General features: G+C 42.0%; 1 protein-coding gene across 1 annotated transcript; it reads left to right on the top strand.

The window, feature by feature from the left end:
- Window positions 1-658: 658 nt before the first annotated feature.
- Window positions 659-26690, top strand: tmprss3a (transmembrane serine protease 3a). The gene is made up of 12 exons (XM_039599815.1): window positions 659-670; window positions 2713-2941; window positions 3435-3551; window positions 3981-4097; window positions 4646-4769; window positions 5354-5473; window positions 14014-14217; window positions 21708-21877; window positions 22800-22895; window positions 23010-23152; window positions 25002-25154; window positions 26556-26690. Exons 1-12 carry the CDS (start codon window positions 659-661, stop codon window positions 26583-26585), a joined length of 1515 nt encoding a protein of 504 aa, XP_039455749.1. The 3' UTR covers window positions 26586-26690.
- Window positions 26691-26731: the final 41 nt, after the last annotated feature.

The following is a 26731-nucleotide window of genomic DNA, read 5'->3' as shown; positions in this document are numbered from 1 at the left end:
CTATAAACCAAGCTTTGATTGCTGCCAAAAGCTGAGTAACAAGTGCCTTTTTCAGGAAGGTGAGCAAACACCTCTTTGTTAGTCAGGCTTTTAAAGTAACGAGGGAGATATTTCATTTCAGGGCTCTTTGCCAGAGATTTTTGTGAAACTTGTTGTAAATCTTGTAAAGCTCTAACTTTTATGACCAGACTGTCAGTCTTTTCCTTCTCTTAAGAGATCCATGTGCCTGGGCCAGCCAATCTGAAAATAACAAGTGAGGATAATAAGGGGAAAAATCTAAATAAATTTAATCCAAAGAATTGTTTTGGTTACAATCAAACCCCAATCAACTCAGGATAAAGAGTGTTTGACAGATTAATACATTCACCACAACCTGCTCCCTACATCACTGTTGTTGTCCTCCATGTTGGCTCATCTAATCTCAGCCAATAGAATTTCATCTGTTAATCAGAGGTCTGTTCAAGTAAATTGTCTTGATGCGTGCTCAATCATCCAGGTAAGGAAATCCCAAACGGTTGATTCTGTTCATCTGGAAGTTTTCAGTGGGAGAAACGTTTCGTTGTAATCAGCTGACTTCTTCAGTCTCAGCTGACTGCAGGTTTCCAACCTTATAAACAAAACATTTGCACAATGACTGGAACGAGCACCACAGACAACAATGGGCTGGGAGGTCAGTTTCATGATCAGTATTATGCAAATTTCCATCACTGTTGATCAACAACCACTGATCAATGGCCATGAGTCCCATTCACAGAGAGTTGGGGAATGGCTGCAATCAGCATGGTAAGATGGTGACAGATGTACCCTTAGGCCCCTCCTCGATTCAGAGATGGTCTTTTCCTTTTCACGTAAATGGCCTCCTTGACTCCGGCGCTCAAACCAGCGTTCCTCCCTGTCCAGGATGTGTACATCCTCATCATTGAAAGAGTGTCCACTGGCCTGTAGGTGTAAATAAACTGCAGAGTCCTGGCCTGATGAGGTGGCTCTTCTGTGTTGTGCCATCCTCTTCGCTAGAGGTTGTTTGGTTTCCTCGATGTATAAATCCTGGCAATCCTCCTGGCACTTAACAGCGTACACTATGTTACTCTGTTTGTGTCGAGGGACCCGATCCTTGGGGTGGACCAGGTTTTGGCGCAGCATATTTTGGGGTTTAAAAGCCACAAAGACCCGGTGTTTAGAAAAAAATGCATCTCAACTGTTCCGATACTCCTGACACATATGGGATCACTACAGGTTTTCGCCTGGGCAGCGGTTGTCCTTCTCTCCTGGATCGGCTGGAGCTTTCTTTAGGTGCCTTCCAGCTTTGACAAAAGTCCAGCTGGGATAACCACATTACTCAGGGCCTTCTTGATGTGCTGTTCTTCTGCCTCCCTGGCTGCTGTGTCAGTGGGGATGGTGTTCGCTCTGTGTTGTAGCGTCCTGATGACACCCAGTTTGTGCTCCAGTGGATGATGAGAGTCAAACCTTAGATACTGATCTGTATGTCGTGTGGGTTTACGGTACACGACAGCTTTTACATGTCCCCCATTACTGATGGAAATCTCACAGTCTAAGAAGGCTAACCTGCCTTTTCATTTCCTCCCTGCTGAATTTGATGTGTCGGTCCACCCAGTTAATGTGATCCGTGAATTGTGGTACGTCCTGAGCTTTGACTGTCACCCAGGTGTCATCCACATACCTGAACCAATGGCTTGGTGGTGTTCCAGAGTAGGATAGCAACGCCCTCTTTTCCACTTCTTCCATGTACAAATTGGCCACGATGGGTGAAACTGGGGAGCCCATGGCACACCCATGTTTCTGCCTGTAGAACTGACCCTTGTATGTGAAGTAGGTGGAATGAAGACACAGTTCAAACACACTTGGTGGATGCTGAGGATAATAAGAATAATAATGTTGTTGTCATTACTAAGTGATGTGAGAGCCTTCCTCTCCTCAGTGCTGATGTTGGATGCTGGGTGCTTTGCATTGCTGAGACAACTTTCAGCTGCATTTGTTGTGCTTTCACCCACTTGTCCACATCCTCAGTGGGGCAGCCTTCTCTCTTCTGGCTGCTGAGGGCACTCTCCGTATTTCGCTGGTGTTTCCAGTGCACAACAAGTAAGTCAAACTTCCTTTATTGGCTGGTCTTAGACTTTTCCTGCTGAGCTAGATCAGCCTTCTCAGTGAATTCAAAAACCTTTGGAAAAGGTCGTTTGTTGTTGGTTGTTTATCAGTGGTCATAGAAGTTGCATATTAATGATCAAGGAACTGACCTCCCAGCCCATTGTTCCTTCAGTGGTGCTGGTTTCAGTCATTGTGCAGATGTCCTGTTTATAAGGTTGGAAACCTGCAGTCAGCTGAGACTGAAGAGGTCAGCTGGATGAGTGACGAAATGTTTCTCCCACTGGAAACACTGCGTCTAGATGATATTTGTTAATCCACTGTTTAAAACAGCTATAGTGTCAGCACACCTGTGGGCCCGAGCAGTCAGGTCCATGACTTATAGTTAAATTATGAAAACAATTCAACTATTTAATCTTCAGGCCCAGATGTTGCTGCTAACCCAAGCTAGTTCTGGTTTACAGCAAATTTGGACATTTCAGTTTGACAGTCACAACTAACACAAACATTTTTCTGGCGAGTCTTGTGTTGGCTGTAAATGTCATATAAATGTAAACATTGTTAGAGCTGTATTGTATCTGAATCACCTTTTTTTTTCAATCTTACACGTAGGAACCAAAGAAAGACGCACCGGAGCAACCAGGCTCCTCCACGATAGACGTGGTCTCGGTGACAGAAGAAGACCTCCCTACTGTCGAGACCCCCACCAGTCTGAACATCAGCCCCCTGGGCAGCTTTGTTACTGAGCCACAGTTTGGGAACTATTGCACTAAACCAGCAGATCCCCAACCTCCACCCAGTCCAGCCATGCCCATTACCAAAGTGCAGCCATTTATGCAAGGTGAGGCGCTGTGATACTCTAGGGGTGAATATGTACTTGTATAACATAATGGAAATATTACTGTTCAAGGGTAAAACTAAAGGGAGATCAGCAAAAAAATCCAATTAACTACAATACAATAGACCCTTTACAGAGTAAGTATTTCAGCTCTTTGTTACTTGGACTTCTTCACTTCTCCCTTTTTAAAATGACTTTTACAATTTGCTTTCTATCAAAAGGTCTGAGTAATATTGAAGAAAATTATTTTGACAATTGTCTTGAAAAATGTCAAAATAATCTTCCTGCTGCTAGATCAGTGTTTGCAAAGGGCCACAGTGTGTAGACATGTTTCCTTGGCTCAGGCATTAACATACTTTGACTAAATAAAGCACACAGTCAGTGTAATAAAGCCTAGCGTCGTTTAGTGTTGGAGATGAAAAACCTTGAAAACTCAAGTGCTCATATTGTATATTGTTGGCACAGCAAATTTTCACTAACCCCCGTCTGTCCACAGACGATGACATGGATAAAAGCTGGAGGAGCAGAATCTTAGCCCATCGCTTTGCCGTTCTGATATTCGCTGTATGCTGCATCCTCGGGGTGGCTGTCCTGCTCAGCGTTGGCCTTGGATGTAAGGAGCTCGGTGCTGTGGTAACTCTCTACATTTTGCAAAAATGGACCCACTGAAGTGTCAGGATTGTTACACGTTCAATGTGTCACGTGGTTGGTGGTCACAACCTCAATAGCACTGTGTGAAGAATGACAGAGACAGAATTTAGTGGATCGTTATTTTTATTTATCAAAGCTCTAATTCACAAAACTTAACATGGCAACTCAGACAGAATCACACAAATTATTAAAATGTTCAGGCAATAATCAATAAATACATAAAATACTGAAACAAAAATAAAATTTACTCCACACAAGCAACAAAATGCCTTACAGACCAGCACTATGTCTGCAGTGTTACCAAACACTGACCTAATCATTCAGTACCCACGTTCCTCAAAGCAAGCACTTCTAGAACCTTCCTTATCTACAGTTTCATCTGTGCCTACAGTGGGCCTGAGCTGCTCGGGGAGGTTTCAGTGTGGCTCCTCGTCTCAGTGCATCAACAACATTTACTTGTGTGACGGAAAACTTCACTGCAAAAATGGGGAAGACGAGCTCGGCTGTGGTAAGACACACACACACACACACACACACACACACACACAGCCATACGGTATAGACTGGAAGTGTTGTTTAGTTTTTTAATATTTCCACATATGGAAATACAACAAGTGTAAATTTAGCTAGCAGACGCATTTTGTGCAAACTGCACAGAAATATTTGTGCTTCTGTTGGGATTTTTTTAACTGTTTGAAATGACCTGAGCACAACTTTAGTGACATCTACAGCACCACAAGCATGAGAAGGAAAAAGGATGTGAGGGTGTAAACAGGCTGTGGGATGACACTGTTTTCATATTACTGTGTGAGTTTCTCCGTGTGGTCAGCTCACAGCAATGCCAGGCTGCAGGACAAACACACAGGATCTGGGGGATCTCAGGTGGACCCCCATACAACCAGGCCTGGCCCTGCTTAGCTCCCGAGATCAGATGTGCTCAGTTGGCATTAACTGAAGATGCCAGAACAGCAGTTCTATGTTTTAAAAAAACAGGATAGTACTCTATGTTTTTGAGTGTACTGTCTCTGTTCTGTGTCGCATGTCTCTGTCTCTCAGTGCGTCTGAGTGGGAGGAGTTCAGTCCTGCAGGTTCAGATCCAGGGAAAATGGAGGACAGTCTGCTCAGAAGACTGGAACAACAGGCTGGGCAGAGCTGCCTGTAAGCAGCTTGGATACTCCAGGTTACAGCAATGCTTCATTCATTTCTGCAGTGTCTAGATGTCAGGCTGAGATGATACATTTCTTATTCGTATCCTTTTTTTGTTTAGTACATTTTCTTGTTTTGGATGGACTTTTAAAAAGTGGATCACTGCTCCAAAGGTGGTGGACCAGTGGGCCAGTGGTCCATTTGACCAGATTAAACTATGTCCAATTAAAGTACTCAAGTACAGTTACTGCAACAGACTTGGAAACTGTCTGGGATGTATTTTCTTTATTATCCTGTGGAAGATGGGATGAAACATCCATGAATACTGTAACATCTCAGATACCAAGACACTGTATGTCAAAAAATATTAATACATCTTCTATAAAGAAATCTTATTCAGTTTGTGTCCAACATCATCTGCAGCTGACATCACTTCAAAATAAGGCTCGAAGGGAAGGATCGCTAACTTGGTGAAAGGCCTGTTACCTTGAACCCTCTCCCCTCAAGGAGAGAGGGTTCTCTGCTTCATGTCTCTTCTGGAGGAGCTAATCATACTTGAAATATTTGAAGTATATCAAAGATATATATGAACATAACCCTGACCCTTTTGTTTTTCAGTTATTTAGAGTCTTTCTTCATCTCTCTGACCTACATTGAGAAGGACCTTCAGACTGACCTGATGTCTTTCCACTGGAACAAGTCACAGATAATCAAACTTCACAACGCCCCATCTATCAGGTGTACACACCTTTTGTACTATTTGAGTAAATGGAAAGTGTGTATTTGCCCCAAACTGATAACACTGCTATTGTCATCCAATTAGCCAATCAGAATTTTTTTAAAAATGTTAGCGCCTCAATATTGACCAATCTGAGGCAAACAAAATACTCTCCAAAAAAGGTCTTACAGATCAGTGAGCTCTATTTTCACTAAACTATGAAAATATTACAAATTGAAAAGAGACAAACTATTAATATATCAGCCACAGGTAGTTCCAGCACTGCTCTATAGATGTACCCTGGGGTCACACATGAAAACATCAAAGACTTCTGATAACCACAGACCTTGGACTGCTACAGAACACTATTTAAATAAATTCTGTGTTATTAAAAATTAATAATAATAATTGAGATTGGCAATATCATATATTAGTTTTTTGAGACAAAGTATTCACTCACCCAACCAAAGCAAATACCTTTGGCAAAATAGTGCAAACATACACTTCACTGGCTTCAGTGTCTTGTCCAACAACACTTTACTATACAGACCAGAAGAGCCAGACATCAAATTACAACCCACCAATTACCTCCTGATCTACAGCTGTCCAGTGGCTGAGCATTTAAAGAGCCAGCGCTTTTCAAATCCTACCTTTATTTTTAAGAAATAGAATGGGTCACATTACAGCTTAGAGGGAATAAGATTAATAAAAGATGACATTTAGTCCAGTACACCATCAAAGTATTTTGAAGCTTTTGTTTTAAGGAGTGTTTTAACTTGTTGTACGTGTTCAGTTCTGCTGAGCTTCCATGTCATTTGACCTATGGTTTCTATTTCACCACAGTAAGACACAGTGCAGCTCAGGCCTGGTGACAACTCTAAAGTGTCTAGGTGAGAAAGCATGCAGCATTTGTTTTCTTGAGTGTTTTATTATATAGGAAAGTATTTCATACGCTTGTTCTGTGTTTTGTCATGTTACAGCCTTTTTTCAAAAGGGATTAAATTAGTTTTTCACTTCCAAATTCTACAACAATACCCCATAACGACAAAGAGAAAAAAAGGGAAACAAGATAACATGTGTATTTAAGTATTCACAGTGTTTGCTCAATACTTTGTTGAAGCACCTTTGACAGGAGTTACAGTTTCACATCTTTTTGAGTATGATGCTACAAGCTTGCCACACCTATTTTTATTTATTAATCAACAAAGACCAAGACAGACTTTTAATTCATTTGAAAGCCTGATGCTTAGCCGCGTCCACCCCAGCTGTAAAACTCAGAAACCAGTCTTACTTGTTATTATCTATCGTCCACCTGGGCCTTACACAGAGTTTCTCTCTGATTTCTCAGACTTTTATCTGATTTAGTGCTCAGCTCAGATAAAATAATTATTGTGGGTGATTTTAACATCCATGTAGATGCTAAAATGACAGCCTCAACATGGCATTTAATCTGTTATTAGACTCAATTGGCTTCTCTCAAAATGTAAAAGAACCCACCCACCACTTTAATCACACTCTAGATCTTGTTTTAACATATGGCATAGAAACTGAACATTTAACATGTGTTTCCTGAAAACCCTCTGCTGTCTGATCATTTCCTGATAACATTTACATTTACAATAACTGATTACACAGCAGTGGAGAGTAGACTTTATCACAGTAGATGTCTTTCTGAAAGTGCTGTAACTAAGTTTAAGAATATAATCCACCCACTGTTATCATCTTCAATGCCCTGTACCAACATAGAGCAGAGCAGCTATCTGAACGCTACTCCAACAGAGGTTGATTATCTTGTTAATAATTTTACCTCCTCACTACGCACGACTCTGGATACTGTAGCTCCTGTGAAAACTAAGGCCTCAAATCAGAAGTACCTGACTCCGTGGTATAATTCTCAAACACGTAGCCTAAAGCAGATAACTCGTAAGCTGGAGAGGAAATGGCGTGTCACAAATGTAGAGGATCATCATTTAGCCTGGAGAAATAGTTTGCTGCTTTATAAGAAAGCCCTCCGCAAAGCCAGAACATCTTACTATTCGTCACTGATTGAAGAAAATAAGAACAACCCCAGGTTTCTCTTCAGCACTGTAGCCAGGCTGACAAACAGTCAGAGCTCTACTGAGCCAACAATCCCTTTAACGTTAACTAGTAATGACTTCATGAACTTCTTCACAAATAAAAGTTTTATCATTAGAGAAAAATTACCAATAATCATCCCACAGATGTAACATTATCTACAGCTACTTTTAGTACCATCGATGTTAAGTTAGACTCTTTTTCTCCAATTGATCTTTCTGAGTTAACTTCAATAATTACTTCCTCCAAACCATCAACGTGTCTTTTAGACCCCATTCCTACAAAACTGCTGAAAGAAGTCCTGCCATTAATTAATTCTTCGATCTTAAATATGATCAACCTATCTCTAATAATCGGCTATGTACCACAGGCCTTCAAGGTGGCTGTAGTTAAACCTTTACTTAAAAAGCCATCCCTAGTCCCAGCTGTCTCTTCTAATTATAGGCCAATCTCCAACCTTCCTTTCATATCAAACATTTTCGAAAGAGTAGTTGTCAAACAGGTAACAGATCATCTGCAGAGGAATGGCTTATTTGAAGAGTTGCAGTCAGGTTTCAGAGCCCATCACAGCACATAAACAGCTTTAGTGAAATTTACAAATGATCTTCTTATGGGCTCTGACAGTGGACTCATCTCTGTGCTTGTCCTGCTAGACCTCAGTGCAGCGTTCGATACTGTTGACCATAATATCCTATTAGAGCGATTAGAACATGCTGTAGGTATTACAGGTACTGCACTGCAGTGGTTTGTATCATATCTATCTAATAGACTCCAATTTGTACATGTAAATGGAGAGTCCTCTTCACACACTAAGGTCAATTATGGTGTTCCACAGGGTTCAGTGCTAGGACCAATTCTGTTTACATTATACATGCTTCCCTAGGCAGCATCATTAGAAGACATAGCATAAATTTTCACTGCTATGCAGATGACACGCAGCTCTATCTATCCATGAAGCCAGGTAACACACACCAATTAGTTAAACTGCAGGAATGTCTTAAAGACATAAAGACCTGGATGGCCGCTAACTTTCTGCTTCTTAATTCAGATCAAACTGAGGTTATTGTACTCGGCCCTGAAAATCTTAGAAATATGGTATCTAAGCAGATTCTTACTCTGGATGGCATTACCTTGGTCTCCAGTAACACTGTGAGGAACCTTGGAGTCATTTTTGACCAGGACATGTGCTTCAATGCACATATTAAACAAATATGTAAGACTGCTTTCTTCCATTTGTGCAACATCTCTAAAATTAGAAATATCCTGTCTCAGAGTGATGCTGAAAAACTAGTTCATGCATTTATTACTTCCAGGCTGGACTACTGTAATTCTTTATTATCAGGATGTCCTAAAAACTCGCTGAAAAGCCTTCAGTTAATCCAAAATGCTGCAGCAACAATACTGACAGGGACTAGAAAGAAAGAGCAGATTTCTCCTGTATCGGCTTCCCTTCATCCCTTAGTTATGCTGCAATAGACGTAGGCTGCTAGGGATTCCCATGATGCATTGAGTTTTTCCTTTCCAGTCACCTTTCTCACTCACTATGTGTTAATAGACCTCTCTGCACTGAATCATACTTGTTATTAATCTCTGTCTCTCTTCCACAGCATGTCTTTATCCTGTCTTCCTTCTCTCACCCCAACCGGTCGCAGCAGACCTGTTTTTCCTTCCCACTGTCGCCAAAGTGCTTGCTCAAGGGGTCATATGATCGTTGGGTTTTTCTCTGAATGTATTATTGTAGGACCTACTGTACAATATGAAGCGCCTTGAGGTGACTGTGGTTGTGATTTGGCGATATATAATAAAATTGAATTGAATTGAATGTACTGTTCTAGCCACTTGGTTATGGCATTGCATGTATGCCCTGCCTGCTACCATCTTGCAACCTGCTGTTATGTGCTGTCTCAGGGCCATCTTTGCAAAGCCTGCACCTGGGGTCTTGCCTGGTGCGGTAGACTCCAGCCTCTATCAATCTTGTGCTTAGAGCTTGTTCCTGTGCTGCCATGATTAGTGCCTTTGTGCTGTCTTTCAGTCCAGCTTTGTCCAGCCATTGTTAGGATTTCTCAATATTAGTTACTTCTTCTATCTGCCAGTCATCCATGTTATACAAGGGCCCGTCCTTCCATAATGGTTTCTCTTCTCACTCCTCTTCTTTCTTGGGTTTCTGCTGCTGGGTAGTGGTTTAGACACACACTAGTGCTCAGCCTCCTTTCTTCTGCTTCTGCTGGACTTGGGGTGAAACCCTCGTTGCATGGTAAGGAGCTTTCTTGACCTGATGTCAGTGTCTTCTGTCTTCTCCTTTGACCAGTTATTGTATCAGCAGGGTATCTGATGACCAGTGGGGCATAGGTATTGCCTGGATCTTTTTCTTCCCATTCAGCTGAGTCCTCAGGACTTACCTTACTCTGCAGGTATTTGGTGGTTACAGCTTTCCTAGCAGCCTCTTCACGCTTCATATTTGCCTTTGGGATTCTGAGATCCTTAATGTCTGTAATGTTGTCTTCTCCCACTCTTTGTTACCATCTGACTACACTTCTCCAGTCCAAATGACGTTTCGATATGGATCTGTATAACTGATGTCTCGTTCACTCCTGGCAAACAGATTGATGTCATTCATGTAGAGAGTGTTTGCTCCATTCTGAATTCGGTATCTGTAGCCAGTCTTGCTGATGATCTGGCTGAGAGGGTTCAGACCTATGCAGAACAGCTAACCTCTTGCTAACATTTAACCTCTTGTGTTTTTCCTCCCATCTCCATTTTATTCCGGATGAAGGCTCTTAGGGTCCTGTTAATCTTGTACAGTTCTACATATTAGAGTATGAATCATGTGCCTATTCATGTTAGCTGCTATGAGGCCTAACAGGAACATCCATGATGTGCCGAGGCAGATTATTGGCCAGTAGTTGGATGGGACCAGTCTCCTTTGGGGATTCTTGAGGATCAGGACTATCTGGCCTGCAGCTGGTCAATCTGGGTGCATCAAATGATTTAGCAGCTGATTAGTTTGTGCTGCCAGACACTCACTGAGTGCAGTTAGCTTATTTAGCAAGTTGGAGTGAGTCATATCAGGCCCTGGTCCTCTCCAACTCTTCATGCTGTTTCTTGGATGTCTCCCATTGTGACTGTGACTGAAGCCTGTTCAGGGAGGAGATTACCGTGGTCTGCTCTTAGATCCACTAACCACTGAGCATTGTTGTTATGCTCAGCTCTTCCAATAGTGCTCCACCTCCAGCCTTGGTGATGATGTTCTCATACTTTCCCTGGCACTGAAAGTACATCTTGGATGGTTCAATGGAGAACATCTGGTTTATCCTTCTGGCTTTTATCTCTCTATATCTGCCCTGGTCGGATATATAATATGAAATACAATTCCTCTGCAGATGATGACTTAGCTGTATAACAACTAATCTCTCAAAAAAAAAAATTGACATAAAAGGTAAAATATTGAGGAATAAAGCATAAACTAATGGTAGGACTTCTTTGGACAGTCTTATAGGAATGGGGTCTAAAATACATGTTGACTCTTTGGATAGAGCAACAAATGAAATGAAGATCTTCTAATTCACTGAGACACAATTTCCTCTGCAGCTTATCAGTTATCTGCTTTCAGGTGCACGTTTGTTATACTTGCTATACTCGGAAGTTATATTTCTGATTTGAGGCTTTCTTTTTCACATGAGACTGACAAAGACTGGACAAAGCTATGCATCAGTCTTTCAAATTAATTGAAAGTCTTTTGGGGTCTATGGTTGATATATAGGGTGGAATGGAAGATTGCTACCACTAACCATCATCGGCCTGTGCTTTGAGGACTTTGAAATGTTAGTATGATTGTGATGTTGATTCATTCAAACTAACATAATCATCCTGCTGTTACCAGGTTTCTGTGAGGCCAAGCAAATCAATATGTTGCTCAGTTATTAAATCATTTACTAACAGGGACCTAGAAGAGACAGACCTAATGTTTAACAAACTAAATTTAACTGTTTTACTCTGATTTAAGCGTTGCTTAAATGCTTAAATGTAATGCTTAAATCGGTAGAAATGGTAGAAAATTGTTTTTTCAGCAGGCTGGACATTTCCAAAACCTGCTTTTTTTTCCTTTTTTTAGGCTTTAAGCAGTGGAGTTGCTGGCATGTTTCAGATCATACCTGCTGCATAATCCATGTATGCTTAAGATTCAGGGCCTAAACTGATGGCCAGACATTCTCCTTCAAGACTTTTTAGTACAGAGCAGGGTTTCATCAAAGTAGTAGTAGTAGTGGCTTTTTTTGGTCAGCAGTATTGAAGTTGTTACCCCCAAAAATGTAAGTTATTACACATCACTTTCATTACTACTAATTACATTTATTAAATGTAACCTTTTCTTAAAAGTAATCCATTACATTCCTTAATTTCCTTAAATTCCTAATTTACAAAACAAACATTATATCAAGGTGCAGTGGTGCACTGGTGTGTCACAGAAGAAGGTCCTGGGTCAAAATTATAAATTGGTGATTCTAAATTGTGAATGCAAGTGAACTGAATTGAAATGAATCTTTATTTTGAGCATGTTAAAAAAAAAAAATACAACCACATAGAAATAAAAGGGAAACAAGCAAACGAAGCAAAACAAAAAGAAAACAAACAAACAAAAAAAACCCTTTCATGTTCATAGAGGAGCAGGAAGAAGCATAAGCTTATTTAATCCCACCCCCTTTCCACTATTTAGTAATCAATACACTACAGAAATACCTCATTACAATTACATTATGTGTTACATGTATTATTATTATTATTTTAAATTTATTTATTAATTATATATACATATAGGGGCAGCACAGTGGTTAGCACTGTTGCCTCACAGTAAGAAGGTCCTGAGTTCAATTCCACCATCAGGCCTTTCTGTGTGGAGTTTGCATGTTCTCCCAGGTACTCTGGCTTCCTCCCACAGTCCAAAGATATGCACTTTGTGGGGATAGGTTAATTGAAAAATCTAAATTGCCCATAGGTGTAAATGTGGGAGTGCGAATGGTCGTCTGTCTCTGTGTGTTAGCCCTGCGACAGACTGGTGACCTGTCCAGGGGGTACCCCGCCTCTCGCCCTATGACAGCTGGGATAGGCTCCAGCACCCCAGCACCCCTGAAAAGGATAAGCGGAAGTGAATATGTGTGTGTATGTATATACACATATTTAATAACCCCAGTAACACCTCAAAGGATACACAACCCACAGACATATATATATACCGGTGCACACATAAACACAAATCAGCATTATGAAAATATTGGACAAGAACACCCTATCAGAGCTCTGCCTCCTCCCTGTACCCTTGAACCGCTTTTTAAACTGCCCCATGCTCGGACATTGCTTCATTTCTTTACTTAATCTGTTCCACAGCTTCACTCCACAAACAGTGATGCAAAAACTTTTTAGTGTTGTACGGATACAAGGATGTTTTAAATTTAATTCCCCCTCAAATCTCCGTTCCCTTTTAGAAAACAGTTTTAGAATATTGTCAGGAAGTAGGTTGCTTATTGCTTTATACATAATTTGTGCCGTAAGAAAATGAACCAGATCTGTGAATTTTAGTATTTTTGATTTTAAGAATAGTGGATTTGTATGATCTCTGTAACCAGTTTTATGGATTAAAACCCAAACCTCTGCACAGTAATGCAAATACGGTGCAATCAGGGAACAATAGAGAATGTGGAGTGATTTGTGGTCCAGAATATGTTTTACTTTACTCAAGATTGAAACACTTCTTGTGTGATTGGTTGTCTGTCTCTCTGTGTTAGCCCTGCAACAGGCCTGAGATGGGCTCCAGCATCCCCGTGACCCTGAAATGGATACGCCCCAAAGAACTGGACATTATATCAAATGTTTATTATTTATTTGGCTTATTAACCTCAACATATGACAGTGCTGCAAAAAAATTAATATCAAGCACAAAAATAAATACCAAACTTTAACCAGTTTATAATCAGGTAGACAAAAAGATCCATCCACTGATTGTACGTACAATATGCATAAACTTTGAACTATTTACAGTGAAACAACACAGAAGATCAAAGGACATAACATAAATTAAAATATGTAAAACTAAAAAGCATCCATGTAACAATTTTAGCTACTCTTTCTGTTGTCAGTGTAACTGAAGTGTATCCAAATTTAATGTGTCACTTACTTCCTCACATTTCCAGCTTGTTGTCTTTGTAGTGGCTATACTCTTTCTCTGCCTCAGCCCCCCCACCGTCCCCCACCCCTTTGGTATGTGCTGAGTCTGTAACCCCTCCCCCGGCCCTTCCCCTTCCTGCTCAGTGCATAGCAATGACTATTTGATGTGGACTATCAGATGTCCTGTAGTCGACCAATCACACACAATTTGAACAGAAAAAAAATAGAGAGGAAAAAAAGAAAAAACAAAAGCTCTGAAAGCTACTTCGTTCCCAACCAACACACTATCACTATAGGACAGTACTAACCTTCTTGATGGGTGGTGACACTATAATTGCTTAACACATTATTTCTCTGTGCCCTCAGAGTGTGGAGTCAGGCCCCAGTACAGGACACGTATTGTTGGAGGTAACATCTCGAAACAAGGCCAGTTCCCCTGGCAAGTTAGCCTCCATTTTAGGAATGAACACCTGTGTGGAGGCTCCATCATATCCCCATACTGGGTCATCACTGCAGCACATTGTGTGTATGGGTGAGTCAATCCGATGTAGATATTTTACATTCTCTACAAGCATTAACATCTGGTTCTTCTTAATACATTCAAATTTGTGGAACCCAGAAACTGACAACAATGGCCTGTTTGTTGAGCGGGCATAAAACATTATGCTTATGTCTGTGAAGCATAAGTCCTTGTTGTATCCATGTTCTTCTCCTAATGCCTTGCAGCTACATATTTGCCTAATGTATCCACTATCCCTCTTCTGCACATGTCCAAACCACCTCAGCTTTGTCCCTCTAACTTTGTCTCCAAACTGCTCAACCTGAGCTGTCCCTGTGATGGACTCATTTATCATCCTGCCCGTTTTGCTTATTTCCAATGAACATCTTAGCATCTTCAGCTCTGCCACCTCCAGGTCTGCCTCCTGTCTTTTTCTCAGTGCCACCATCTGCAAACCATACCAGGTTTCAGCACTATCTTGTAAATATTCTTTTACTCTTGATGATGACTGTAAGGGCTGACAGTGTTACCTGAAGATGGCAGTAACCCAGTCACAAATCCAAAGTGATATAGAGCACAGGTGACCAGGGGTTTACCGGCCTCAGGAGCCCTGCGGGTGGAGATGTAGAGCACTTGTTTTGAACAGGTTAGAACCCTGTGGACATCTTTGGCTAGAGATGGCTACCAGAACAGATGCTGGAGGACTATAGGGGCTTGGTTGATGCCAGGATGGCAAGTGAAGCTAGCAGTGTGAGCTCCATAGATGACTTTGGACCAGACTCTCATGGGGATATAGAGTCAATTTGGAGATCCCATCCCAGGACCAGGTTCCTCATTCCGGCCACTCGGATCTCGGACTCTGTTTCCCAGGTTAGGGAACCAACAACACAGGACACAGGCAGAAGAGTCTCTTTTTCGTGTGACCTGTCTGGATAGACCAAATGTCTAGACTGTCAGGCTTTACATATCGAGAACCAGGTCTGTAAGTTTAGCAAAAGTTAAAGAGAGTAAAGAACAGGGCCCACCTGGTCTGATGGGAGTCATTTAGCAGTTTGAAGATAAATAATTCTTGTGATCAGTCCAGTCTATGAGTGGATGCTCTGAGCCCACCAGCCAATGCCTCCACTCTTCCAAAGCTAGCTTAATGACCAGCAGCTCCTGATCACCAATGTCATAGTTTTTCCTACGGGATAAAAATGTGAAGTGAAAAAGGTAGAAAAAGGCACATGAATCTTGCTGTGAGAAGAAGGCTCCCACTCCTGAATCAGAGGTGTCCACCTCCACTATGAAGTTTTTACTTGGGTCAGGTTGTATAAGAACGAGGGGCTGTGGCAAAGAGTTGTTTTAACTTGTCAAAGGTGGCCTGGGCTGCACAGTTCCACTGAAATGGGTGCTTGGGAGAGGTGAGACTGCTTAATGGAGAGGCACCTTTACTGAAATCTGGATAAACCTACATAGAAGTTGGTGGGCTAGACAGACCACCTGTAACTAGAGTTTGCATCACACCTTTAACTTTGAACAGGTGTTGAGCGAGTTCTCCAGAGTTCTCTGGTGAGTTCTCAGTTCTCGGGTCATTGCAGAAATTCAGAGCTGGCAAAGCTGCTTGTTTTGCATGACTACGGCACGGTGAACAGAATCTGAGCCTGCTGAGTCCATTCTGGTTGGATCGTTATGTGCAAAAGCAGCATTGTCCAAGAGCCAAGGAACAGTTGTGGAGAGCTACAGAAAGACCTGGAATCATGAGGTACAAATGGCCTGTATGCGTGCTCACAGCACAAGACTTTTTTGACAAAAAACGCCACGTTTTTAGTCAAGTGTTTGTGTGTGTGTGTGTGTGTGTGTGTGTGTGTGTGTGTGTGTGTGTGTGTGTGTGTGTGTGTGTGTGTGTGTGTGTGTGTGTGTGTGTGTGTGAGGGTGAGGGTGAGGGTGAGAGAGAGTGTGGGAAAATGTGCTTTTGTAGCAACAGAGGGCAGCGAGGATTAAGAGAGCTGGAAGGTGCATGCACCGCTCAGAATCAGAGTCAGCCGTACACACGCTCCACGTCAGCGTGAGACGGTCGTACCAGAGCAAGGAGCCCCGAGAAAAGTAAAAATGCGTCTTCACACAGCAGTGTGGGTAAAACGACATTCTCTCTGTCTCACAGTGCGACCTGAGCTGGGACTCTTCCCCGATCCAACAATAAAGCAATTTAAAATAGAGCTGGCCCTACCCTTCACCAGTGAGAAAAACCTTCATTCAATAAAACAATTTCAGAAAGGCAGACTCTCGCTTTTACCAGTCAGAGAGCGGAGAAGGCCTGTGTTTAACCTGATCCATGTAAAACTGCAGTTTGGGGGGTTATGACCCCCAAACACACTCAACCCCAGCAACCCAGAGTGAGCGGAAACTCTCGCCTGCCTCACTTTCACCTACTGGAAAGAGCTACCTGACTGTAACCCCAGGCCGCAATCTCGAACTCCTCCCTGACTGTCAGAAAAGTCATTTCAGAGAGGCGGGCTCTCGCTTCGGCCACTAAGAGAGCAGGAGATGGTTTTGATCTGACCAATGAGCCGAATTTACGGCCTTGTGACGAGTGAAGCGTGCAGAGTGTTTTTCAGCCAAAACAGCTTTGCAGACTCTCCAGAAATACACAAGTCCTCACCAGCTGCCCCGCAACCCATGAGAAAATACCAAGAGGAGACCAGCAGCCCTGAGTCTGCATGCAAAACATGAAAAACTCCATAGCAGGTACTTGTTGTTACATAGCTGCACGTAGTCGTTGTTGTGGTAGTTTACTGTTCCAATGAAACAAGAAGATCTCATTTTAAAGTCATTTTTTTGCCATCCTGTGATTGCATTTGCCATATTCTCTTAATATCTTAGAGCTATTTCCAGAGGCAAGAATGCTGATGTTAGATTCTGTTTTAAAGCTGGATGTGATCTTAAAGTCCCTAAAGAGTAATGTCATTTAAATGTCCAAACTGCAGTCAGGGTTATGTTGAAGTACAGGCTGTACGGAGGACCGTACCTTAACTGTTAACCTCACACATGTCTGTGTGAATTACTGACATGACATCGACATACCAAGCAGACTTATCTGTTTTTCTTTTGTCAAAGAAAAGACAGAAAACTTGAAGCTACAGCACGATTTCTCCAAATGTGTGCTTCTTTTTCAGTCAAGGTGCTTTTACAGCATCCACATTAGCTCGGGTGATAAAAATACAATGACCACACAGACAGGAAGTGAACTTTAACATTCGAGGTTCTGTTCCAGCCTTTCTTAGATGACGTGAACCATCTCATGGACCTTCTTTTTTGTTTATTGCAAATCACTTGTACTTTATTTGAACAAATGTAGGGAGCTTCTGTGATGCATTTACTTCTCCGGGCTCGTGTTCCCGTCTTGTATTTCTAAAACCCAACTTCAGCGTTTGCTGCTCTCAGATGGAAACATCGGTGAATCTAAACATTCACAGATTTCATCAGGACATCTTTAAAGTCTTAAGTCTTTGTTGTTTTTATGTTTTAGATTTTAAAAAAACATCAACATTTTCTATTTTCAAATGAAAGCACAGTGGCATGGAAAGATATTTTTCTGCTGCTGCAGAAATTATTATCCCAGAATTATTCTGGGATTTTATGGTCAAACTTTGTGATTTTCTAACTGTGTGTGGAGTAACATGGAATCGTTCAGGATTAACAACACAAACTGTTTTTGATAGCAGACTCAGTCTGTCTTATAGCTCTCAGAGGTTACAGCCAGTTTTACAGACACATTTATTTTCATGTCTGTTTACGTGGTTTTTATGGATAAAGTTATTTTCAATAGTACAACTTTTCTTTGCTCTCCAGTTTAAATGCAGGAACTGGCAGGTTTTATTCAAACTCTCACAATTTAACACTCAATGCCCATGATGACCCATGTTTCCATGGAGACTGCTTCATATATGAACAGCTCTGAAAATCCGTTTTTTTTAAAGTAAAGTAGAACATGATCTCTCTCACTCTCTGTGTCTGTAAAAAAAACCCCAGCAAACTGGTAATCACTTCTAAACAATGGGGATCGTTTATGGCTCCTTATCAGCTGTAACACCTGGATGTTAGAATCTCTTACAAGCTCCAGCCCCCAACCTGCAGGCCCTCGGTGTCTGACCTCTAACCCTCACTGCCATATGTCCCTCTGAGGCCCTTGTGCAGTAGTAGTAGTAGTAGTATTAGAAGTAGTATTAGTACTAGTACTAGTATTGTGCAACAACCAGGCTTCAAGAGCGATCTCTCTTCTAGCTTGCAAATAATGAAAACATGTCACAGTCTTAACTACAAATCAGACATGTTGATAGGTAAAGGGTAGGTTTATTAATCCCACACTGGGGAAATTCTCATGTTCCAGCAGCTCAAGGGTCAGCAAGAAAAGGTGAATCAGAGATATATTAGAAAAATACAGAAATAAATAAATAGTGCACAAATTTAAAGCAAGCAAAAAACCTGTGCAAGAGTAATTACTACTGGTCTATAAATGGTTGTTACATGCAGCAAATACACTCAGAGAAATGTAGCATATCAGCATAAAGCTGCCTGTAATTCCTGGTCAGTTCATGCAATAATTATAAATAAAAGCTTCAGTTAACTCTTTTTTTCTCATTTAGAATTTCATAACAGGTTTATTTCTTAGATCTACTGATACGGGCAAAACATATTGCTTGTATAATTCTGTAGTCTGTCACACCTTCCCCTTTCCCTCCAGTACCACAACAGGGTGATTCCCAAAGTACAACTGAATAAACAGAGACTCTAAAGCCAGAAGAGGAAGATCCAGTTGGAAGATCAAAGATTACAAATTGTGTTTTTATAGTACGTAGTAAACCATCTCCTCATCTTCTCAGCCTTGTTGTACCTTAGAAGTCAAATTATACATTAGCCATACTTCTAAAAACATTTTAAATTTCATTTCTAACTGTGGCTACGTCCACACTAATGCGTTTCATTCGAAAACGCATCGTTTTCTCTCCGTTTTGGCCTCCGGTCCACACTGAGACGGCGTTTTCGCTGAAGGAAAATGCAGCGTTTTGAAAACGCTCTCAAAAACGCATACATTTGAAAACGGTGCTTTTGCAGTGTGGACAGCGAAAACAGAGACTTTGACACATTTTAGTCATGTGATGAGGTGAAGTAACCAATCAAACTAAGATAGCGGAGAGCATTATACATCAGTCTGTACATGCTCCAGACAGCTTTTCTTCAAATTCTTTAATTCCCACTCGCTTTTGCAACTTTGTACTTTTGTGTTACTCGCAGCAACAACTCCACCTCATTGTTAGTCCATTTAAAAAACTCGGTGCTTTTCCTCAACATTTTGCAGCGACGTTTCAAAGAGCCGGAAAGTAAATAAACGGCAGACAGAAATGAGGCAGGTCGAATCGTCTTGCGTTTCACGCATGCGCAGTACTGGAACATAAGCGTTTTCGCCGTTTCAATGTGGACGCACAACTCTGTGAAAACGACTGAAAACGACAGTGTGGACGCAGAGCGTTTTCAGACGAAAACGCCGTTTTCAAATCTATCCGGGCTAGTGTGGACGTAGCCTGAGATGCCAAGCTGCTATCAGAAATCTTATGCTCATCATGTATCCCCACTTTAAAAAACTTAAGGTGTCAAATCCACGACCCCAACATGGGGTCATTACACACGGGTAAGAAGTGCAAGTCACCCTTTACTGACACACTGTAAGTAAGTTTATGCTGCACAACACGGCTAACAGCCTCATGAAGAAGCATAATTTCCACTTCTGGATAAAGATGCATCTATCCACAGCAGCCTCTGACCTGATGACCTTAGAGCTTGGGTAGAGGAATGAGGTTTCAGCAGGTCGGATAGAAAATGGGGAGCTTGACCATGCAGGGCCCTAAAGGTTAAAACCAACATTTTAAAGTGAAACCTAAAATTTACTGGCAAGGAAGTTGTTGTTTAACCATTGCTTGAAATCTGTCAGGCAATTACTTAAACAAGACGACTTATAAAGCTCAGAGACTTTGAAAGAACAGTATAACTGAATGTCATCAGCATAGAGATGATAGGAAATATTATTGTAACGCCTAATGATTTGGCCCAGGGGGGGAAATATAGAGTAAAAAACATGAAGTACAATGTGTTTAATAAGTTTAAAAGAGCGTTTGTATCATACATGGTTCAGTTTTACAAGCATCCTGTTTTATTGTGAAGAGCTCTGTAAGAAGAAGTGAATGTGGTTGTGATGGGTAGCAGGACTGAGAGATGTTGCGACGGAAAGTACGAGAAGATTTGTATGAACCAGACTATCTGCTCACTTTTGTTTTAGCATCCAGAGCACGCAACATCTTGTTGTTGTCCAACAACAACACTCTGCATTCCTTCACACATAAAACATGCCCTCCACCCTCTGGAAACATGAGACTACAGAGCCTATCGCAGCAGCATAAAAACCATGTCTATAATGACTCGAAGTTTGACATTGAAAAGACGTCCACCACAACCACATTTTAGCCCACACATGGAGGTCGTACAGACAACAACACTAGATGTTCAGTAGACACTGGAAAAAAAGATGTATCCTGGTATCCAAAACAACAATATTCAATTTCAATTCAGTTTTATTTATATAGCGCCAAATCACAACAACAGTCACCTCAAGGTGCTTCATATTGTAAGGTAGACCCTACAATAATAGATACAGAGAAAAACCCAACAATCATATGACCCCCTATGAGCAAGCACTTTGGCGACAGTGGGAAGGAAAAACTCCCTTTTAACAGGAAGAAACCTCCGGCAGAACCAGGCTCAGGGAGGGGCGGGGCCATCTGCTGTGATTGGTTGGGGTGGGAGAAGTGAGACAGGATAAAGACATGCTGTGGAAGAGAGACAGAGATTAATAACAGATATGATTCAGTGCAAAGAGGTCTGTTAACACATAGTGAGTGAAGAAGAAACACCCAGTGCATCATGGGAATCCCCGGCAGCCTACGTCTATTGCAGCACAACTAAGGGAGGATTCAGGGTCACCTGGTCCAGCCCTAACTATATGCTTTAGCAAAAAGGAAAGTTTGAAGCCTAATCTTGAAAGTAGAGATAGTGTCTGTCTCCTGAATCCAAACTGGAAGCTGGTTCCACAGAAGAGGGGCCTGAAAACTGAAGGCTCTGCCTCCCATATCAGCCAGCTCGCTCCATTTACCAGTCATAGCCCTGATTCTTTCCTCCTCTCTCCCACGTTTCCTTCTCTCTCTCTACCTCAAACATGTTTTCCTCTTCTCCTTCTACTCTGTCTTCAGTAACATAATTGCTCTTTGATGCAGCCATCAGAGTATGACTGATGTTGTCTAAAATGCTTTGAGTGTACAGGTAGAGCAGAAAAGTTCTATAAGAACCAGTCAATGTACCATCCTGCTGGTCAACAACGCCAGACATGGTTGTTGTCACGTTCAGTATGTTTATTTATTAAATGCCAACATCAGGAACATTTTAGATTGACGTAAACTTTTCTCAGTTATCATCTGTCACTGTTGCTGTTTCAGGTTTGTAAACTCCTCCATGTGGGCAGTCTATGTGGGACTGACAGAGCAGCCGCTTCACGGGGCCCAGGCTTTGGCTGTTGAGAAAATCGTATACCATAATCGTTACCGACAAAAAGGACTCGGCTATGACATCGCACTGATGAAACTGGCCAAGCCACTTGAAGTTGATGGTATTAGTATCCTTCAACATCTCATTCACTACAACTTTTTCCTTAACAACACTCCCTAACACTCATATATTTATAGCCATACCTACAGCGTTCCAGGTATCTTCATTGGCAGACTCACAGGATGCAGTTCAATCCCCAGACCAGCCAGATTTACTACTTTTGTTATTCACATTCTTTGTAGTTTAGTAACTTTATTCTAAGAAAGGACTTTACTTCACATTCCTGTAAGTCATGTGTCGAACTCCAGGCCTCGAGGGCCGGTGTCCTGCAGGTTTAGATGTGTCCGTGATCCAACACAGCTGATTTAAATGGCTAAATGACCTCCTCAACATGTCTTGAAGTTCTGCAGAGGCCTGGTAATGAGCTAATCATTTTATTCAGGTGTGTTGACCCAGGGTGAGATCTAAAACCTGCACGACACCGGCCCTCGAGGCCTGGAGTCCGACACCCCTGCCGTAAGTGGATCTTTGTTAGAATCTTCAGCACATACTGTAAGTGAACAATGAGCATGACTACAAACACATTTCACTGCATACAACAGTAAATGCATCCTTATTAACATGGATTTTACTACATATAAAAGTGCATATCAGAACACATCCCACTTCAAATGGGTTCCCAGCAGTGACTCCACACTGAACACCAGTTGCCCCGTGCTGAGTTGGTGTATGTTCTCTATTTTTTTCTGTCTTGTACTTTTAGACCTATACACTGCACAGTGCACTGCATCAAAGATATTTCCGTGTCTGGCAAACTTAAAATAAGTGACAGCTATCTGATAATCTTCCTTTCAGTCCTGTTTAGGGATCTTTCACTCTCTTCCCTCCCTTCTGCTTTACTCTCTCTCCTAGGATCTTTCCTTCCTGACCTTGGAGTCCCATAGATCAGATTGTATGAATAAGTCCAACACTTTTCCCTGCAGGCTCTGTGCAGCCCATCTGCCTGCCCAGCCATGGAGAGGAGTTTAAGGAGGGCACCTTGTGCTGGATCTCTGGTTGGGGTGCAACAGAGGAAGATGGTGAGTGTAGACACCTAAAGCTTATTTTGTATTCTGTTTCAGTTGGGTGTTGTTTAGGGTGTTTTTGTGGGGATGCTGCTGCATTTATATGGTTGAAATTCTTCTTTTTAACAGGAGACACTAGTGTCGTTCTGCGCTCAGCTGTGGTGCCACTTATCTCCAACCAGAACTGCAACAGACCAGAGGTTTACAAGGGCTTAATCTCCTCCTGGATGATCTGTGCGGGATACCTGGATGGTGGAATTGACTCCTGTCAGGTACAGCTACAGGGAGTGCAGAATTATTAGGCAAGTTGTATTTTTGAGGAATAATTTTATTATTGAACAACAACCATGTTCTCAATGAACCCAAAAAACTCATTAATATCAAAGCTGAATGTTTTTGGAAGTAGTTTTCAGTTTGTTTTAGTTTGAGCTATTTTAGGGGATATCTGTGTGTGCAGGTGACTATTACTGTGCATAATTATTAGGCAACTTAACAAAAACAAATATATACCCATTTCAATTATTTATTTTTACCAGTGAAACCAATATAACATCTCCACATTCACAAATATACATTTCTGACATTCAAAAACAAAACAAAAACAAATCAGCGACCAATATAGCCACCTTTCTTTGCAAGGACACTCAAAAGCCTGCCATCCATGGATTCTGTCAGTATTTTGATCTGTTCACCATCAACATTGCGTGCAGCAGCAACCACAGCCTCCCAGACACTGTTCAGAGAGGTGTACTGTTTTCCCTCCTTGTAAATCTCACATTTGATGATGGACCACAGGTTCTCAATGGGGTTCAGATCAGGTGAACAAGGAGGCCATGTCATTAGTTTTTCTTCTTTTATACCCTTTCTTGCCAGCCACGCTGTGGAGTACTTGGACGCATGTGATGGAGCATTGTCCTGCATGAAAATCATGTTTTTCTTGAAGGATGCAGACTTCTTCCTGTACCACTGCTTGAAGAAGGTGTCTTCCAGAAACTGGCAGTAGGACTGAGAGTTGAGCCTGACTCCATCCTCAACCCGAAAAGGCCCCACAAGCTCATCTTTGATGATACCAGCCCAAACCAGTACTCCACCTCCACCTTGCTGGCGTCTGAGTGGGACTGGAGCTCTCTGCCCTTTACCAATCCAGCCACGGCCCATCCATCTGGCCCATCAAGACTCACTCTCATTTCATCAGTCCATAAAACCTTAGAAAAACCAGTCTTGAGATATTTCTTGGCCCAGTCTTGACGTTTCAGCTCGTGTGTCTTGTTCAGTGGTGGTCGTCTTTCAGCCTTTCTTACCTTGGCCATGTCTCTGAGTATTGCACACCTTGTGCTTTTGGGCACTCCAGTGATGTTGCAGCTCTGAAATATGGCCAAACTGGTGGCAAGTGGCATCTTGGCAGCTGCACGCTTGACTTTTCTCAGTTCATGGGCAGTTATTTTGCGCCTTGGTTTTTCCACACGCTTCTTGCGACCCTGTTGACTATTTTGAATGAAACGCTTGATTGTTCGATGATCACGCTTCAGAAGCTTTGCAATTTTAAGACTGCTGCATCCCTCTGCAAGATATCTCACTATTTTTGACTTTTCTGAGCCTGTCAAGTCCTTCTTTTGACCCATTTTGCCAAAGGAAAGGAAGTTGCCTAATAATTATGCACACCTGATATAGGGTGTTGATGTCATTAGACCACACCCCTTCTCATTACAGAGATGCACATCACCTAATATGCTTAATTGGTAGTAGGCTTTCGAGCCTATACAGCTTGGAGTAAGACAACATGCATGAAGAGGATGATGTGGACAAAATACTCATTTGCCTAATAATTCTGCACTCCCTGTAGTTTCCTTTTGCATTAAAATGAGATACATTAGTTTTAGGGATTAGATGGAGCTGTGACAGAGGTGTCTGTGAGGTGGAGATGGGGAGGAGGTGGATTGCACAGATGAGAGTCTGAAAGAGAGAATGACAGAGAGCACAGATTTAAACCACTGTACGCGTTGAGACGCGTTGAAAACCAGTCGATCCGAGTCGAGTAGTGTCGATCCGTGGCAAGTCGACATGATTCGGTACTAATGGGAAAGGGGTGTATGTATGTTTTCACCTATCTGGTGTTTCCAGGGGGACAGCGGCGGTCCGCTTGCCTGTGAGGACTCGTCTGTGTGGAAGCTAGTTGGAGCAACCAGTTGGGGCATTGGCTGTGCTCACATAAACAAGCCGGGCGTTTACACCCGCATCACGTGCGCTCTCAGCTGGATCCACAAACAGATGGAGGTCAGTGAGAAAAACCTGTGTCCATATTTAAGGTCCTGATGTAGCACATCTTGAGTACTAATCCTGTGTGTCACATCCAGCAGACAGTGGCTATAGAGCTAAAAATGGATTCAGACTGATACATTATGAATGTAATATTACTATTAATGCACATGCAGCATTCTTTTGAGGCCCATCTACGAGTAACTGGTTTCAGTGTCTTTACACACACAGCGGCTTTAGTCCATGCGTTTTGATTAGATTGTGAACAGATACACAGCATTTTATTATACAAGGAAAATGCAGAAATGTATGCATCAGATGTCATATCCACATAACTTATTCAAAGTTTGTAACATGCACATACAAAGATGAAATTACTTCTCGTGGGAATAATTAAGATGCTATATTTAGAAACTAAATTGCTTTCATTGTGAAGTTTGAACACAAACAAGGAATTTGTTGTGGTGTCGTGGTGTAACCCCCCCCCCCAAACAGAGGTACAGAGAGAAAATACATGGTATTTACATTATATCTAATAGATACATTTCTATGTAAATATTACAAATATGAAAAAGAAATACACACAAAGGGAATATATACTAACTACCTACAGATATAGAACACAAGTTAGAAATTAAGAAATATGTATATAAGGTACAGCATGATGTGCAAAGTGCCTTTACTGAATTCAGTCGCCAGCAATCTTCTTCACCCGTCTCAGTGTCCCGGAGGTGTACAGGTTTTGTAGGGAAGGCAGATTGCAGCCAATTAAAGTGGAAGTGGAAGGACTTCACTGTCTCCACTGGGCAGGCATGCAGTAAGATGGGATCGGAGGGGCTAGCTTCAACCCGAGGTCCACTACAAGCTCCACTGTTTTGGCAGCACTGAGCTCGTCATCTCCACCTGATATGAGCCTGATGATTATGGTCTCATGCGCAAACTTCAGGTTTGTTGGACTGGTGATTGGAGGCTCAGTGGTGGGTGTACAGGGAGAATAGCAGAGGAGAAAGTACACAGCCCTGATGCACTGAAAATCTGAGACATGCCTGCCCAGTCTCATATGCTGCCTTCTGTCAGACAGGAAGTGCAGGTGGGAGCAGGAACAATCAGCTGGGGAGTTCGTCCTGCAGCAGAGGCGGGATGATTGTATTCAAAGGAGGTCCACATGAGGGTCAGTGATAGATTTGAGATGATACAGTACCAGAAGCTCAAATGTCTTCATGAGTACAGACCTCAGAGCAACAGTCATTAAGGTTTGTCATCCTTGGTGTTTAGGAACAGGGTTAACATTTGTGCAAATTCACAGGCTTTGGAAAGCCACGAGGATTTCAAATCTGCAGCCTGGTGTAAAGATAAATCTGCATGTTTTAAAACATATCGCATTTTATGTATATTAATAAGTGTCTCTGTACATTCCAGAAAGAAGAGGCTCTGAAAACAGGAAACTGAATCCCCCACAGTGACTTCTCACCAGACTATCTGCATGTCTCTGCATTTGGCAACAAGTACCTGTAAAGACAAACTGTACACATTATCACAGAGACACACAGTCGTGTTTGAAGGAGAACCTGACGGAAACAGAGTAACGAGACAGT

Source organism: Oreochromis aureus, linkage group 16, assembly GCF_013358895.1.
Source record: "Oreochromis aureus strain Israel breed Guangdong linkage group 16, ZZ_aureus, whole genome shotgun sequence".
In the NCBI taxonomy this organism is placed as follows: domain Eukaryota; kingdom Metazoa; phylum Chordata; class Actinopteri; order Cichliformes; family Cichlidae; genus Oreochromis; species Oreochromis aureus.
Note: the sequence above shows the minus strand (reverse complement) of the source record. Positions and strands in the feature narration are given on the sequence as shown.